We start from the raw sequence: 19,915 nt of genomic DNA, 5'->3' as shown, positions 1-19,915 counted from the left end.
TATATATAGCACACTCCTCACCACTGTCTTTTTGGCTAATTTGTGCAAAACCTCTTGCTAAAATGTCAAAGCTTCATTTTAACCACCAATGCAACGATGCAATTATTTAGCTTACCTCTACATTCTTGCGACGGGTTGATGTCTTGTCGAGATTTTATAAGCTGCTAGTTTGGTCTTCCTAGGCAAGTACAGCTTACACTGCATAATAGAGCATACATATGGCCAGGGGTTCACTTCATTTCCTTCGAGTTCAACTTCAGAATATGACGGGGTTTCGTTTTCAGCGGTGTATGCACCACTAACGCCTGTTTTGTCCGTCTGCATCTTTCTTGTGATTTTAGCGCCAGTTTGCCCTCCTGCCCATTATTAACTGACGTAGTTTCCAGGGAGCGATTTAGTTATTTATTTATTTATTTTTTTACTCAGTAATTAATGTGTTTTAAAATGTAGCGAACTACAATACTTTAAACAAAATATACTTAAGTAAAAGTAAAATTACAGATTTAAAAAATTACTTTAAAAAGTATTAGTACACAAAAAAGCTACTCAATTACAGTAACGCGAGTAAATGTAATTCGTTACTTTCCACCTCTGCACAAAGGAACAACATCATTGGTATCGGTTTTCATTTTCATAACTTTATTGTCTGTTGGTGAAGAAGCTAAAATAGTTATTGTAGTTACTATTCTGATTGTGAACATCCTTAAATGATCTAATTTGGCCAAATTAACAGAAGATCTGATGTGTCAAATGACAAGTTAAACAGCAGTTCCAGACTTGCTTTTAGACAGATGTGTTCAATTAAAATCAACATGGAAATAAAGACAGACTGTGAGGTGGTGACAAATATCATGTACTGTTAGAATGGGTTAAGATGGTGCTAATAAAGGATACAGTGGACTCAGTATAAACTTTAGGATTAAACACTCTGACTAACAATGGGCACAGTCTGCATGAGAGCTGAGGCGATGGGTCAATGACAGCAGGATTCCTCTGTAGAAGCTGTAGAAGTTTTGCATGAGTATGCTTGTACAATATCATATGAATTTGCTTAAATTGTTTGAGTTATTAATACTTTGATGTAGCACAGGGCTTGTACTGATGGGGTCGTGGGGTATGTAAAAAAGTAAAAAAACAAAACAAAAAAAACATCAAATTTGGTGCAAAATGTAACTGCAGTAAAGTTCTGTCAAGGTGCTCAGACCGACACAGACGTACTGAACCATTGAAAATGTTTGACTCTGCAGCTTTTGGTCTTGTCCATAAACACACAAGATGGTCAAATTCATCCCTCTCCACCAACAAGACGGGTTTGACAAGAGTTAGAGTTTCCTTTTCAGCTGAAATGAAGAAAGAGTAAAATGTTGTTGTTTTAATACATACATGTTGAGAAAGTGTGTTAGAAATGATCTGTGAACAAATATAAGGAAGGTTATTAACACATAAAGTAAGGATACATCTTTTAAAGTAAATCAGTTATAACTAAATGTCTTCAACATTACCTGTCAAGTGTTTAACCTTTGACGGACTTCAGCTTCCTGACAACTTCAAGTTCAGCATTGAGCTTCGAGTTCAAGTTCCCCGTTAATACTAGCAGCTTTCTGACAGAACTGAACAAAATCTGATTCTGAGCTTTGAAAATATGTCATGATGAACAAGAGAAAAAAAGACAGAAAAATATGTGTGACTGAATTATGAATTACAGTTCAGAAAAATAGAAAAGGAAAATGAGAGAGAGAGAGAGCTGCTGGACACCGAATGTTGTTGTAGGAGCTGGAGATGTATGTGATATGAAGTAACTGCAAAACAGAAAAGAAAGAAACACTGAATTACAATTACATTACAAAAAAGGTATTATAACCATGGCAAATTATGTGTTTACTGTGTTACTTAACTAAAGAGTACACAATAAACACAGTTAATGTGGTTAAAAGCATTGCACCGCGTTTATACTACAAACATCAAAGTAAAACTACAGTTACGACGGGAGATACATGATATGTGTTGTGGTTACTGAGGTTTTATTACATATGACATGGTTGATCAAAATATTACTATGGTAAAAAAATGGTAAATGCGTGACTTTTACATGACCTCTTTCCACCACAGGTGAATTTCAAACGACTATCACAATGAAAACTAACTTTATAATGCTGGCGGAGTCTGATTGAATGATCTGAATGTCAAAACAGGTTGAATAGGACAAACAGCGTCCAGTATCGATTTGAAGAAAAAAAACAAGAACTCATAATATTATTCATAAACCTGATGTGCACTTCAGTGGAAGGTAAAAGCGGTTGAGACGTTCACTTCACTAGATCCCACACACTCCACACAGAACGCAAGTCTGTGCTTGAGTAAAAGGATTTAACACAAGCCACTGGAATCCCTGACGAAGGCATTTATAAATGTTTATCCACTTCAAAACAAATGAGTTACTCTTCTTAAAAATAGTGCTTACCTGTATGTTTGTGCTTTTGAACACAGACCAGCTGACAAATCGCCAATAGATCATATACTGATCATTTACTAATGGTTTGTTCATCATTTGTTCATGATTAACAATTGTTTATTGAGATAATTATACAAAACGATTTTGACATAAATACTTCAATTATTTATAAGTGATAAATAATGTATCAACTAATAACTTTCAACTAATAAACTATCTACTAATGATCAGTTTGATTTATTTCATTTCAACTTTTTTTAAGATAACTTTACATTTGTAAGTCGTTAGCATACCACTCATTAATCATTTATGAACATATAGTCATGTTTTGTAAATGATTCGATCATCATTAACCAATAACTTAAAAGTGACTTATAACTGAATTAATAAAATATTACTAAAATTACTAAAATTTACTTTAAGATTTACTAAAACTTATTAATCATTTACAAATGTATAGTCATGTTTTGTAAATGATTAGTTCATCATTAAATAAAAATTTATAAATAACTTATAACAGAACGTTATTATAAAGTCTTACCAACTTTTTTATGATACAAATCATTGCAAAGCAACTTTAAATAAAAAAGAGTTTCTACAATATTTAGTAGTAGCTTATCAGTGGTCAGTTTATGTGCATATGGCAGAAATGTATGGACAAATCAATTAAACATGTAATCAAAAATACGATGAACATTATAAACCGCAATTATTATATGATGCAATCAAACTTATAGCAAAATGTGGTAGTTCTGTATGTTGTTTCAGTGTTAGCATCATCTGAGGTCCTCTGAGGGGTTGGCATCATCTCCCAGGTGTTCTGGATCCAGACTGGACCTTGTGTAAATCCTAGTTACAAAACAGAGAAACAAAGAGAGACATAATTAGTGTAGTGTAGTGAAGTAAATTTAATTAGTTTAACCCAAGCTATAGAATAATAATGCACATTTGATCAGAACTGCAGTCCAAAATTATGAGATGCATTATTTGAATGCTTGTCCAAAGAAATGTGTTTTTAATCTAGATTTAAACAGAGAGTGTGTGTCGGAACCCCGAACATTATCAAGAAGGCAATTCCAGAGTTTGGGAGCCAAATGCAAAAAAGCTTTTGTAGCGTGGTAGAAGATTAGTTAGGTACGCAGGAGCTAAACCATTAAGGGCCTTATATGTAAGCAATAATATTTTGTAACTGATAGGGAACTTAATAGAATTGGGCTAATTTGATCACATTGTCTTGACCTGGTAAGGATTCTAGCCGCTGCATTTTGGACTACCTGTAGCTTGTTTATTGAAGATGCTGGACAGATCCTTGTGGCGCTCAATATTTTACTGGTGATAAATGAGTTGACTCCCCATTTAAATAAACAAAGTGGTAGCGATCAGACAGGTAGGATCTAAACCTTCTTAAAACCTGCCCTTGAATACCTGTATAGTTTTGTAATCGATCTATGAATGTCATGATCTATGGTGTCGAACGCATCACTAAAATCTAGTTAAACTAGCAATGAGATGCAGCCTTGATCTGTAAGAAGCAAGTCATTTGTAATTTTAACAAGTGTAGTTTGTGTGCTATGGTGGGGCCTGAAACAGTTATAGATCATACAGTTCTTTTTTTTTTTTTTTTGTTTTTTTTTTTTTTTATGTAGGAAGGAGCACAATTGAGCAGACACAAATTTTCCAAAAAATTTAATCATAAATGGAAGATTTAAAATGGGTCTGTAATTTGCCAGTTCACTAGGATCTACTTGTGGTTTCTTAATCAGGTATCAACTCTTTCAGTAATTCAGTGGGTACAGGATGTTTAGATGCAGTACTAAGTTTATTTAGCTTTTCATGTCCTATAGTTGTTATCTAAATAGATGTTATCTATTTTATCAGTGAAGAAATTCATAAAGTTTTGTTTTTCTCCATTTGCGCTCAAGACTACGAGTTTCCTTCTTGAGAGAGTGGTTTTATACCATGGCACAGTACGATTTCTCTAACCTTTTTCAATTTGGAAATGGGGGCAACAGCTTTTATTGTATTTATGGGTACAGAGCAGTTGAGATACATCAGGCAGGTTATTTGCAAATCTATCTTTGGTAGCTGGAACAATAGTTCTGCCCAGACGATAACACGGAGCCATTTGGTTAATATCAGTGATACGCAGCATGCAGAATACAAGGAAATGGTCAGTAACATCATCACTTTGAGGTACGATATCTATATCAGTAAGATCAATTCCATGCAATATCATTAAATCTAGCGTATTAAAATGATGAGTGGGCCCGGTGGTCTATACACAGTAGCCAGAGCAAGATATACAATAGATTTATTTTGCATATATGACAGTTTAACATTAAGCAGAAGTATTTTGAATAATTTAAACCTGTATCCTGTTTTCTGGGTAACATTGAGAATATCAGTATATATTGTTGCAACACGACCAGTCTGATGGGGCTCATACTTTTTTTAACAGATTTTTTTTTTTTTTTGCAGAAAACATCTTGCTTAATTTTCACGATAGTTTGTTTATAAAAAAAAAAAAAGAAAGAAAAAAAAGAAGATTATACAGTACATGTTTTATTTTGTTATATTTTTGTTAATATTTTTATACATTTTGAAAAGCTGCCAAACAATTCCTTTTTTATTTCTCTTTTCCAGGGCAAAAACAACATCATCAGCAACAACAATAAAAACAACAACGTTTTTTTTTTAACTCTCCCATTTCTAACCATTTAGCCCCAAATCCTATAAATGCACCCATAGCTAACTCTAAATAAATTCCATCTATTTTGATTTGTGGATTAGATAAATGTTTCCTCCTCTGTATTAAGAATTTTTCTTGATAACTTATTGAGCTCATTGAGAATATCTTGACATCTTTTGGAATTAGTCACTTTAAGTTCTTTACCTCTAATTTTGAATTAAAAAGTCTTTGGACATCTTTGGACATGACTCATGGATTCATCTTCAAAAACTGAATAAGCCTTTTTAACAGATTCTACAAATATATCATCCGAGAGTAATTTATTATCAAAATTCCAAAAACAGGCTATATGATCTGATAAACATGAAAAAACGATTGAAGCATCAAGAGATAATATGAACTGCATTAGTAGATAAGACCCAAAATGTTTGACTTACTTTTAAGAGCATTATTTCTCCATTTATATTCTTGTGGATGTAAAAAAAACAAAAAAAAAACAAAAAAAAAACAAAAACAAAAAAAACAGGCAGACATCAGTAACCTGTACAGTGGCATGCGGAAGGAGGTTTAGGAACCACTTGCAGAATCTGTGAAAATGTGAATAATTTTCAAAAAATAAGAGAGATCATACTAAATGCATGTTATTTTTTTATTTAGTACTGTCCTGAGTAAGATATTTTACATAAAATATGTTTGCATATAGTCCACAATACAAAAAAATGCTGAAATTATTACAATAACCCCATTCAAACGTTTGGGACCCCTTAGTTCTCAATACTGTGTGTTGTTAGATTAGATTAGATTCAACTTTATTGTCACTGCACATGTAAGGTACATGGCAACATGCATCTAACCAGAAGTGCAATAAGCAGTAAGTACAGAATATACAAGGTCTACAATATGTGCAATAATTATATAGATAAGTATTATGGACATCATTTACATATTTTAAATACTATCAGCATGATATACAGATAGGTGTACTATGAACATACTATACAGATGGATTATGTAAAAGTGTATGTACACTATAGGCAGAACTATGAACATATGAACATAATTTACATTATTGCAATGGACAGTAAAGTGCATAGAAAATATTTCAGTATGCAAATGGATTATTCAGTGTTTCTGGATGAACAGACAGTAGTGCACGTAATAACAATGAGGACAATTGAGGGATTCAAACACAACTATTAAAAAAAGATTCAAACATTCACTGATGCTCCAAAAGGAAACAAGATGCATTAAGAGCTGTAGGGTAAAAACATTTATGAAGATCAAGGTAAATTGTACATAATTTGAGTTCCAGGAAACATACAAGTATCTTCTGTTGCTTAAGAAGGGCAGAACTAAATGGGAAAAAAATTTGTACATCTTCATCGTGTTCAAAAATGTTCACCCCTCCACTCTTAATGCATCTTGTTTCCTTTTGGAGCATCAGTGAACATTTGAACCTTTTTTAATAGTTGTGTTTTAGTGCCTCAATTGTCCTCAGTGTAAAAAGATGTATCTCAAAATCATACAGTCACTGCTGGAAAGGGTTCAAATATGTGAAAGAAGCTGAAAAACTGAAGAATCTAGAGGACCTGAAGGATTTTCTGAAGAACAGTGCTAAGTTTGAATGTTCAGAACAAACAAGGGACTCATGCACAACCATCACAAAACAGAAAGACAGTCGTGAATCATCCAGGTAACCACACACACTATTAAGAACAAAGGGTTCCCAAACTTTTGAATGGGGTTATTTTAATAATTTCAGCAATTTTTTTTGTGTTGTGGACTAAATGTAAACATTTTTTGTGTAAAATATCTTACTCAGGACAGTACAAAGTAAAAAATAACATGAATTTAGTATGATCCCTCTTATTTTGTTAAATTATTCAGAATTTTTACAGATTCTGCAAGGGTTTCCCAAACTTTCGCATGCCACTGTAAATTATCACAAAAGCAACTCAAAAACTTTCTTTTTAGGTATAGTATTATCAGACTAAGTTTCTTAAACATACAGAACTGTGCAAAAGTCTTAGGCCACTAGTATTTTCACCAACAAAAAATTAGCTAAGTCAGTTATTTCTATCTTTTGCTGTAGTGTGTTTGTAAATATCAGTTTACATTTCCAAATAGAATTTTTGCCTTTAATTGTAATAATCCAGTGAGATTGTTGTATACATTTAAAGAGCTTTTATTGTGCCCATAAACACTGCAATTGATCAAATTCGTATTGTGTGTATTTTTATAACTCATCTCCCTTCACCAGAATTAAGTTTCCCCTACATCTCCCTTAAATGCAGAATTACTCCACTTCGATCTCCACAAATTTCACTCATTCTCACAAGTGTGTTTCTTGAAACAAAATAATTTGTTTAACAAAGAGAAAAAGTGCCTCCCTTTTATCGATCTCCCTTAAACATCTAACATTAAGAGCAATAAAAACTAATTTCCCAAAACTAAAGACATATTATAAAAACAACAAGACCTCCCAAATTAGATTAAGCTATTCGTTACAATGAAAATGAATAAAACCATCAGGATCTTATATGTGCAACAAGGTGTATACAAGTATTGTAACATTGCGTGTTGTTAGGGACAATGAATCATCCAATGAAAGCATCAAACATTAATTATCCTTGCGTGTCTTTTTTTCATTAAAATGGTCATATGATGCTGCTAAAAAGAACATTATTTTGTGTATTTGGTGTAATGAAATGTGTTTATGCGGTTTAAGGTTAAAAAACAACAACATTTATTTCCACTCACTGTTCATTATTGTTTCTCCTCGCCTTCAGAAACACATCGATTTTTACAAGGCTCATCGATCTGAAAAGCGAGGTGTGCTTTGATTGGCCAGCTATCCAGTGCATTGTGATTGGCCGAATACCTCAAGCATGTGACGGAAATGTCGTACCGCTTAACATATTGGCATGCCCTGTCCAGCCGGAGCAATGAGACAGAAACATAAAAAAACAATCATAAACATGATATAAACATGATTTCTAGTTGTGTCCTCTTTTGGAAGGCCAAACAAAGTAGATTCACTTTTTCAACGAAACAGTGTCACACACCGCGTCCTTGAGTGAGTGGAGAATGGAGATTTCTACGAAGGAGTGTCCGCTGGGCTTGTGACTATCACATGTGATGACCCACTCCACTCCGTCTATGGAAAACCTGATCCGGCGATCCACAGTGCAAAGTTGATGTATTTCCTCAGTGACCAGCTTGGACCAGCTCTCTATAGCTCTCTTGAAACAGCATCTATACGACATTGTGGTGATGGCAACAACAATACTACAACGAGAATAAAAGGTACGCCTTCTTTCTTTGCGTGAACATCTGGGCGGTGTCTTCCCACATAGTGACGTAGAGATGTGGGGGCATGTAAGAACGAGCCGTTTTAGGGGGTGTGGATGAATAACTTTTATAAAGAATATCTCTTTGGATTTGAGACTTTAGTCTTTGCAACTTTATGGATATTCTTTATTCACCAAGAGCTTGTAACACTCCAAAGAGAAAGGAAAAATTTTAATTTAACCTTTAACCCCTTTAAATGTTGAATTAATACATTTTTCACCTTCGATGTAAGCAACAGCACCAACAAGGAAGCTCTCTTGCCACCTTCTCTGACCTTCTATTGTGGGACAACATCTACGACCTCCAGTAATTAATTAAAGTTTGATCACTAGATCCAGAGTGTTTTCTTGATCATCCTCCTTAATCCCGTACAGGCTTAGTCTTTGTCAATAACTGTGCCTCTAGCAGATGAAGTTTAAGTTTTTGGTTTTCTTCTCTCAAATCTAAAATCTTTGTTTCCAACGCAGAGATCCTCTCATTGTGGTTGTTGGTGGTATCTATGGAGTTTTCCCACTGATTCATTCAGAAAGGTAATAACATGTGTTTTGTACTGATGTAACAGCTTTTTAAAAAATTCTTAACATTTTGCAGAAAGAGACCTTGTGGAGGTTACAGTCAGGATATGTAATCTTTCCTTTTTTTGATGCTGGGCTTTAAGCCAAGTTGCACATTAGTGGAGTTGCCAATGATCTTTCTGGATGGACTGTATCAACAGAAGCATTGGTTAAATTGGTCAACGGATACGGGGAGAAAAGCTGAGATGGCACAATATTTCCATTTTTCTCCCAGTTCGCTAGGAGTGATGTTTCACTTTGAGCAATTAAGAGCAATTTAGAGCAATTTCCTAGAATTTTAAGTCTGTCAGTCAAGCGGTATGTGAATAATCTATTTTATAAACATGAATACATTTTAGAAGACATGTTGAAATTTTCTTAAACGAAAGTCTCGTGTACAGTGGGCTAATCAATCAATCAAACAACCAAATTTATCAGTTTTGAAAAGTGTCAATAAAACAGCTATTTCATACTTTGCCAACATTGTTTTATTATTTTTATAAATCAGTTAACCACCACTGACTTTTTTTAAAATATTATATATTATATATATAAAAGAGAGGAAGATATTTTAAAATTTTAGTTGTATAATTACTAAAATTATATTATCTTTTTCAGCAAATTTCAATAGAAAGAATGATTACTTTCAACAGTCTTTTGATAAAAGAGAATTAAGATGAAAGAATTAAAACTGTGCAGGTGTCACTGAAGCTAGATGTGATACAATTGTGATACAGTCTTTTCGACTAGCTAGCTACAATCCTCACAGACTTTTTTTTTAATATATATATATATATATATATATATATATTATTTTATTTGGATAGTTCTATGGCAGCTATATAACAAATGTACATGAGAATTTGCCAAGACCTGCACATGACATGCAGACAAAAATATATATTTATTGTGGCCACAAATTAAGTTCCCTCATTTGAATTAAATGGCCCCTTTCTGTGGGCTCCCAACCATCCTATATGCACATGCATACCCTGCATATCCAGATGCTACACCCCAGGTTAACCTTTAATCATTGTCCACTGTGCTCAGTGACAGTTGGTCTTGTCAAAGTTGTACCTGCAGACACGATTACCGGACAAATGAAACTCAAACTTACATTATCCATTCATGGCCTAATGGTTAGAGAGTAGGACTTGTAACCAGAAGTGTGTGGGTTTGAGTCTCAGGTCAGACAGAAATTGTAGGTGGGGGGAGTGAATAAACAATACTCTCTTCCAGCCTCAATACCATGACTGAGGTGAGAGCCTTGAGCAAAGCACTGAACCTCCAACTGCTGACTCCCCACTGCTCTGGGTGTGTGTATTCACTACTGGGTGTGTGCACTTAGATGGGTTAAATGCAGAGCACTTATTATAGAATGAAGTATCATAATATAATTTATATTCATAATACACAGATGATCAAATATCAAATGATTCCACTTCTGCCAAAAATATGTTCTTCTAATTAGGTTATGATCAATGCAATGCAATTTAAGAAAAAATCTGACTTTAAAAATAAATCACAGATGGATCTGTGAAAAAAGGTTATCTGATTAAATGTAAATCTTTGAATATTTAAATATTTAAATATTAAATATTTATGCAGCTTTTGGCTAACTACAGTTTCAAAACATAGCTTCCCGAACACTTTTTTGACTGATACATTTCCAAGGCTTTCCAGATTTTCAATGATTGTGGGAACTGTGATCTGTGATTTTGTCAACAAGTGCTTGATACTAATTAAGGGTTAAAGGTTTGGGTTATGAACTTGTACTGAAGGCATTTGTGCTATTGCCTCATTTTCTTTTAAAATTCCCATACTCTGCAAATGTCAAATATATTTCCCATCATAATGCTTTTAGACTTTTTATGGACTTCAATGACAATCACATTATAAATTATGGGTATAGGTGCAATCAACTGTATCAACAAATATTTTTAATGTGGGAGCTTACACTGACCTTTCTATCTAAAGTGACCCAGAAGCTTCAGTAGAGCTTCCTGTTGAAGCTATAGCAAAGTCTATGATCTTCCAAAGCTCAAAACATCTCCAGTAGCACTTAATGAAATAGTTTTTTGGTTAATGTCAAGTAATACAACTAATTGTATTCCACTTAAATTCAATAATAATAATAAATAAATATATTTATACTACCAATAAAAACAATATTTTAAAGGACAGTTTTATGGCATGAGCAAATGGAGGTCATTTGTACATTTAAAAACAACCAGCGAACTAAGGCTCCACCACAAACGTCTCAGATTTCTCATGTTGACCAAATTATTGCTCTAGAGTAAGCCCTAAAAACACATGGAAAATGGGTTGTGTCAAAGAAATAAAGTCATATATTCTTTGAATAACAGAGTTGAAAAAAAATCTATATATTTTTGATGGAACAATCTTTAATACTCCTGCAACAAGTTAAGCAACTATCTGTGAAATATTTAGCAACAGTGCAAACACTGACAATAAAAAGCCCATATCTGACAGGCTTTTTAGATCTTGGCATCAAATAATAATAAAAAAATAATACAAATAAAAACCCATACAAACAAAACCCAATGAATAACAACAAAAATACTTGAATTACATAATGAAAATCAGCATAAAATAATAAAATAGTCCAAATATTCTAAAAGAAAACCCATCAGGATAATGAAATACAGACCCTGTAAACACAACTGATTTGAGAAATCATTAACAATATTCAGAACTACACACAAAAAAAACAAAAAACAAAAACAAAACTTGCATACTGGAAATTAAAAACACATGGTTCCAACAAGGCCAATCATATGGTTAAATGAAAAATGTTTCAAGACTGCTATGGGTATACTCAACATTAATACCAAACACAAACATCGTCTCTGTGTTCCATATTGTTATCCATTTTTGCATTTCAGATTACAATTGAGCTCAGATCGTATGGAAACACTCACATTGGGTCAAAATCACAAGTCAATGATGACATGCAACAATACTGAAACATTCCTATTATAAATCTTCACATCAGTCAACAGTGCTGCAAGCATATTATGCATATTATATTATTAACTGGGACATTTTAGTTTTTTTGCATTTCATACTTGTTTGCAGTGCAGACACAGTGTTACTGTTTATCTTCTGCCAGTTAAGAGTATAAAATAAAACAAAAGAAAAATATTAAATAATCCTCTGCGATGTATACTATGAGCCAAAAATAAACTATGGTGATAGATGAATTAAATGATGAAACCAAAGTGTTGATATGAATGCCGCCCCCCACCCCAGTTTGGCTAGTTTATGGACTTACACTTACCCACACCCATCCAATCAGAGTCCCATAGAGCCAGGTATTGAGATAGAGTTTTCTACCTGACTCTGTTAACAGCATTGGCAAAGTGAGGCCACCCAAAATCAGCAGAGAAGGCAATGTCTTTGTTAGACTAAGTTGTGACTTTTGGCATTCTCCAGGGAACCTGCACTTTTTCTCAGGATCTTCAGGATCATAGAAAGTAGTTAGAAGCCTAAAGAGAAAGAATAACATATTTTGAAAACGTTTTAAACTTGCAACTAAACCACCATTTTAAATAATCCAGTATTTCCAGTACACAAAAATTTGTTAATCAACAGTGATTTATCATAAAGAATGGCAACACTCCTATTCTTGTCACATTGTTTATACTGTACATATTGGGAAATAACCCAACATTCTCATTAAATGTTTATGTGGCTTGACTCTAGTTTAACCACTTTAAAGTGTAACAAATTAGCTCAAAGTGAGATGTACATAATTAATCATAACGAGTTATTATTAACTACATTCATCTTCAGGAATTACTTGTAGCATTATAGCATTAATAGTACAATAAAATGATTTGTTCATCCGCAGGGCGGACAATGTTAATTGTTTATTGACTAAGTAAAATTATTTCTCTGGCCACGAAAAATTATTTTACTACTAACACATTGCTCCAAGAGCATGTAGTGAAACTGGAACGTTAAAGTGCCCTCGTCCTGTGAGCAGCGAACACAGACAACCAAGTGTGAATACATATGGATGTTTATTAAACTACACTACAGGGGAACATGAAACATCTGAACACAAATATACACAAAACAAAAAAATATGAACACGAAACACAAAAATATGGTACAAATAGTATGATGCATTTTAGGCTCACATAGTAGAGATATTTAACTAAGGCCAGGGCTTAATTTGTGCCGGAACAAGCCGGATTCGGAAAATTTTCACATCACTGTTTTAGGCTTCTCCTTATTTTTAAATAAATAGTAAGGAGATATTTGAATTATTTACTAATAAACTAGTGTTTTCTGATTCTGTGTCACAAGGATGAATTGCTGATCCTGACTCGCCGTCTCCATAGACCCACCTTTAAAGAGAAGTGCATCTTTATGGATTATGATTATGGTTATAATGAAACCGCTTTTGATTTTGATTTGTTTTTCGTTAAGAAGTAATTTAAAGCTTTCTATAGATATATTTATCATGTCTGTGAGGCATGTTTTCGCTGAGTGTCGGTTCATTTTTGTTCTCCTGTTAAAGATGACACCGCAGAAAGTACATCATGTTGTTTTTCCCCATTCTACAAAAGCACAACGTTTGTTGATATTGTGACTGCACACAAATAAAAACATCACTGCCACGAATTAACCGTAATAAAAAAAAAAAACGAAATATAATCACTTGAAAATAAATATAAAACTGGACTATTTTAATGCTAGTATAAACTGTTTAAGGAAAAAGAGGAAAAAAAGACGGCCTCGGGCCGGTAATTCTGATGTCGGACACGGGCAGGGTTAAAGGGCCTAATTTTAAGACATGTGCAGGACTCTATAGCAGAGAATAACAGTTGCCATACCCTAACCCTGTCAGATTTGCCGTGAAAAAACTATCCAGACTTCAAATATCTATTATAATCCGTTATAATTATTTGTAATTAGAGGGTTTTGCAAATATTTAACCAAAGGTAAGTATTAAAAAGAGCTTGTCAGTAAGATCTACGTAACACTGATCCTCAAGCTCTCAAGAGAAACCTCGTCACTCACCATGCCTCCACTCAGATTGACGCGCCGCGCGCAGCCTGCAGGAGACAGATCTCCGCTTAAAGGGTAGACAAATAACTGTTTGTGTGTATTTGGTTGCTTAAACTCAACAAACTACGAAAAATAACTCTTACATAATACTCGCGAGGCAGCTTTATATGCACAATTTTTGTGCAGCACAAATATGATGTGACTGTAAAGGCACATAATACAGCCTTTGGAGCCCACAAGTATCGCTTAAAATACTTAAAGTAGTGCAAATTATATATTTTTTGTGACAATGCAACAATGACCCGATTAATCAAGTGACAGTTCTGTCGACTGTCCCGAAATGCGAGAGACAGTCTTGTATCGCAGCATGCAGCAGGTCGCTGTAGTGAAGACAAGATGCACTGATGAGAAGCTGGTTTCGAATGACTGATTTAATCTTATAGTTTGTGTGGATTTATTGAAAAAATGCAGGATTTCCCTCATTATGAACTTGAAAGCTTCGATAATTATTAAACCATTCGATATAGCTACACACACTCCCCCACCTAAATTTAGGACTTGACTAAATATAACTCTATTATACAGAGACTTGTAACATAAAATTCCACTACTTTTTCAAAACAATTTTTTAGGCCTGCAATTTGCTGTTGTAACACTAATGAGCAGATGGTATTTCAGCCATCTGTTCCATATTAATGAATCCTGACTCTCTAACACATTCTGCACTTGAAGACCAGAACGTGAGTAAACAAGGACCTTCGTTCTACAACATCTTCCAACATAATTTACAATATGGGTGCCGCGATGTCGGAAACCTCCTATGGGGGGTGACATTTATTACGCCTTCGAGAGAGTCCAGAGACCCACGTGAGCAGCCTCAAAGGAGAAACGAAACACCCACATTCCTGAACACACACACAAACTTTTCTTTACGCTCTTTATGTAAGTCCTTAATAAGATGTATTTTGATAGGTTTGTGCTGGGTTAACAGGGCTAACCAGTTATGCGAAGATTATAATTTGCTGACTTGTAAACTGGAAATGGTTTTTGGAGTTAATGTTCTCAAATAGAGTCATGATTCTGTAACCCTACCCCCGACCAGATCATAAAACTTTATGACCTACGGGGAACAGAACAGCAAAGCCAGCTCACTTGTACCTTTTTTTAAAACGTATTTCTAAACATATTGACTGTGTTGCCTTTTTGGTGCATTAGATGTTTTCTATAACCAAATTGGAGTATAATGTTTATCGTGTGTTAATCAAACTTTAACCCTCTGGAGATGATTAACGTGTATACGCGTTATGAGTCATTTTCTCCTGATAACCCCGAAAAGAACTTAAATTGCACTTTCAGTTTTAATCGTACAGATAAGATAAATACATCAATCGAATCTGTAAAGGGTCTACTTTTTTTGGATACAGACATAATAACAACAAAACTTTGTGAACTTATTAAATAAAGATAACAAACAGGGTGTGCTGTCTGCAGCCTTTGTCTGCGCTGATCTTCATTTACAAACACATCATTAAAATGAACTGTAACTCCGTGAATACTCAACGAAGAGACATGAGAGAGATATCTATAGAAAGCTTGACATGTCTACTTTTAAACGAAACAAGTGCCGCCAAAAACAAATATTCCGTGATAAAGTAATCCATATGAAAACAACGCGATGTCCGTTTTTCACGTCTCCCTTCATTATATATAATGTGACCACGCCCCCGCGCTGAACGCTCTATTCAGATTCAAACTGAAGCGCGCGGCTTGAATACGCCCACACAGAAGAAAAAGCAGCGAGACTGTTCTTCAAGTTTTTTTATTTAACTGTTTGCTTCGCGATGAGAGGAATAAGACATAATTCATATAATTTTACTAGTTAGACTTTTTCCAAATACTTTTTCCAAACAATAATTCCTGACTAAATGTATAATCAAGTGAAATATTATGTTATTATATATTATTATATTAGTTTCAATAACAATATACAATACTATACAATTCAAAAGCTTGATGTAAATAATATAAATGTAACAAATAAATATAACTGTAACAAATGTAAAAACAATGCTGTTCTTTCAATTTATTCCCCCTAAAAAAATGTGTGTAATTCTGCATATGAATGTAACGTACTCGGTTACTAACATAACCTCGGTTCTCTCTAGAAGAGGGAACGAGTACTGCGTCTTAGCTAAGACGCTACGGGAAAAGTCTCTTTTCACGATACACTATAGCAAAAAGTTATCCATAATTTTGAATTATTGTAAAGCGCATTTGCAGCAGCACACAGCCATAGGCGAGACGGCTCGCTCATTGGCTGCTCTGCGGCAACTGCATAAGCCTATCGAGTACAGGCTGATGCAACATCAGACCAATGAGGGCGCTTCGCGCCCTCCATGCCACTTCCCGCCGAAACGGGTGTGGCCTAGCCCTATAAAGGGAGCTCGAAAAGGCTGACTCACCTGATTTATTTCATCGCCGAAGCGAACCAGAGTGAATCGTACGCACGGCAGAGAACGCAGTACTCGTTCCCTCTTCTAGAGAGAACCAAGGTTACGTTAGTAACCGAGTACGTTCTCTTACGAGAGTTCTCTCGTACTGCGTCTTAGCTAAGACGCTACGGGAACCCAATGTAAAGCGCCGTGCGTGCAGGGATCACACACCAATAAACCTGGAAGCGACGCCCAGGATTTACAGTGCACAATCACCAGAGGGACTCACAGAGAGTCCTAGAACAGGAGAGGGGGGGACCCTCCGTCCCATATCTAGCAGCGTCCGTAGACGCGGCAATATGACATCACATAATCAAGGCAAGGCCTGACCAATGTGGTAATGTGGGTCTTACGCAATACTGCCCATATAACAGTCGGCAGCGCATAGCATTGAGTTCCAATCAGGACCCTGATTCAACTATACCGACAGCAGCTTTGCTTGCAGGGCGGGAACCTCCAGGTTATAGAACCTGATAAATGTAGACGGCGAGGCCCATCCTGCCGCCATACATATATCCTGTAAGGAGATCCCACTAGACCACGCCCACGACGAGGCGATGCCTCTTGTGGAGTGTGCTCTGACGCCCAGTGGGCACTGAAGGCCCCTGGAAGCGTAAGCTAATGCTATAGCATCAACTATCCATCTGGATAGGCTCTGTCTCGAAACAGCCATTCCCTTGGAACGTCCACTGAACGAGACAAACAGCTGCTCAGTCTGTCTGAAGACAGCGGACCGAGACACATAAGCTCTTAAAGCCCTAGCGGGGCAAAGAAGACTCGAGTCTCCATCCTCTCCTGACACCGACAGGGCAGACAGGGAAATAACCTGAGCCCGAAAATAACCTGAGACGGGGGGAAAAGCATAGAGCGGGCAGCGCGGCCACCTTTGAGACAGAGCGCTTTCGTTCTTGGAAAAGAACGCGGGGCAGTGAGCGTTTTCGTGGGACGCGAAGAGGTCCACTTCCGCCCTGCCAAATCTCTCCCACAGCAGCTGGACTGTCTGTGGGTGTAGAGACCATTCGCCCGTGGGAATGTTGTTTCTGGACAGTCTGTCTGGACCCAGATTCTGTAGCCCAGGCACATGAACTGCTCTCAGCGAGCGCAAGTTGCGCTGAGCCCAAACCAGGAGGCGTTCCGCCAACCTGTACAGGTTTCGGGACCTGAGACCGCCCTGGCGATTTATGTAGGACACCACAGACATATTGTCCGAACGGACTAAGACGTGATGGCCCTTGATTAGGGGACAAAAGCGTGTCAGCGCGTTCTCTACTGCCAGCATTTCCAGACAGTTGATATGTTGGAGCTTTTCCCGTTCTGACCACAGGCCAAAGAACGGTCTGCCCTCGAGCAGCGCTCCCCATCCCGAAGTGGAGGCGTCCGTCGACACCATTTTCACCTTCGAGGAAGTAACCAGGCTTACACCTGATTGGTACCAGTCGTTCGCTGTCAAGGGTTTCAAGGCTGTAACACACCTCTGATTGACCTTGAGACGCAACTGACCGGATATCCACGCTCTGCGCGGTACTCGCGCTTTCAGCCAGAACTGCAAGGGGCGCATGCGGAGCAGGCCCAACTGAAGAACTGGTGATGCTGAGGCCATGAGACCTAGCATCTTTTGAAATTCTCTGAGCGAGAAGGTCGCGCCGCAGCGGAGAGAGCTCGCTGCGCGCTGAATGCCCAATGCGCGATGTGGCGACAGCCGCGCCGTCATGGAGCATGTCGACATGAACCAGTCTCCTCTGCGAATATGCGCGAGGAGTCTCCTGGTTGTAAGCATTTTGAAACTGCGTTTCGCCAATGCTTTGTTCAGCTGTCTTAGATCCAGTATGGGTCTGAAACCCCCGTCTTTCATGGGCACTAGAAAGTATCTGCTGTACAGCCCCCTTTCGCTTTGAGCTTGAGATACAGGCTCCACAGCCCCTTTGCTCAACAGTTTTGATATTTCGGCTCGAAGTAGGTGTGCTACTTCTGTTTTGACCGTAGTTTCGACGCGCGCTAAAAAGCGTGGAGGGCGTCGAAAAAACTGTAGCGAGTAGCCTCTCTTTATAATGTCTAGCACCCAATCCGAAACCCCTGGAAGCGCTGACAATGCGTCTGCATGAATGGCTAAGGGTTGGATGCGAAGCGCGCTCTGTTGGCTGGGCAACGGCAGCGCTTCGATGTGCTGTAACATGGGTGTTATGCCTGTGACATTTGAGGCAGGGAGCGCGCTGATCACAGCGGGCAGATCGCTCGTCCTCGACCCCTCCACGGTGCTTAACCGAGTGAGGGAGGGCTGAGCGGGTCCCGTGGGACTCGTGCTGTCTGTGAGTAATTGTGGGCTGTAAGCGTGCACATTTACTGCTTTTGACTCGTTGTCTGCCTGGGCAGAACGAACGTGCACGGGTTTCGTTTTTACAGAAACCACATGATGTGTGTGACAGTGTTTGTGGGCACTGAGGAGTGGGCACGTTTACTATGTAGTGCGATCGATCGAGTCGCTTTTATGGGCGCGAGCCCTGTGTGAAGGGCTGTGCTTATATGTGGAGATGGGCACTGAGCAGTGGGCATCGTCACTACATTTATAGCACCATCGGCCGTTGCCGGGACACCAGAAATTACACCTTTTTCGGGAAATAACTGGGTAGCCGTGATAACGGTTTTTGTGTGCAGGCAAGCGGGCAACTGTACAGGCTTGCGCATTGCAAAAGACGCTGAGACAGTCACAATCCCTGGAACTGAAACAGCGGCAAGCTTGGGTGAGAGTTCGGCCGCGGCGGGACTCGTACACCGGCGCTTTCCTAGGAGTGCTAGGATGGCTTCGGGGCTTCCGGCCTCACCGTAATCCTCTGCCGTGGTCCCCGCGGCATGGGGCGACGGCCGGTAGAGCGTTGCTGACACTGTTGCGATGAAGCAGCAGGAGGCGGGGGGTGTGGCTGAGAGCTTTGAGGGTCCGGTCTAGCACGACTCGCTACAGAACCGGAGCGCTTCGGGAGGAAGTGCTTGAATGCTTGCGACGCTTTCTGGTCCTCGACGAATCTCTCAACGAACTCGTTGACAGAAGATCCGAAGAGGCCAGCGGGAGTCAGCGGGGCGTCGAGGAACGCAGTGCGTTCAGACTCTGCCATGTCTGAGAGCGTCAGCCATAGATGCCTCTCAGCCACCGTAGCGGAAGCCATAACTCGTCCCATGGCCTGTGCAGCGGATTTAGTAGCGCGGAGAGAGAGATCCGAAGCACTCCTCAAATCTGCGAGACAGATAGCGTCAGGTCCCATCTCGTCCATCTTACGGAGGAGATCACCCTGGAATATCTGCAGCGTGGCCATGGTGTGTAGTGCAGACGCAGCCTGCCCAGCAG

The 19,915-nt window shown here is 37.8% G+C and overlaps 1 protein-coding gene across 1 annotated transcript in view; it reads right to left on the bottom strand.

Annotated features, from left to right (window-relative positions):
* Positions 1-11,433: 11,433 nt before the first annotated feature.
* Positions 11,434-19,915, bottom strand: part of LOC132110978 (1-acyl-sn-glycerol-3-phosphate acyltransferase epsilon-like) — a 95,615-nt gene continuing 87,133 nt past the window's right edge. The window contains exon 8 of the mRNA XM_059518128.1: positions 11,434-12,555. Within this exon, the coding sequence (XP_059374111.1) occupies positions 12,330-12,555 (226 nt within the window). The 3' untranslated portion in view covers positions 11,434-12,329. The remainder of the gene's footprint in view (positions 12,556-19,915) is intronic.

This window comes from Carassius carassius, chromosome 30, assembly GCF_963082965.1.
Source record: "Carassius carassius chromosome 30, fCarCar2.1, whole genome shotgun sequence".
NCBI lineage: Eukaryota > Metazoa > Chordata > Actinopteri > Cypriniformes > Cyprinidae > Carassius > Carassius carassius.
Note: the sequence above shows the minus strand (reverse complement) of the source record. Positions and strands in the feature narration are given on the sequence as shown.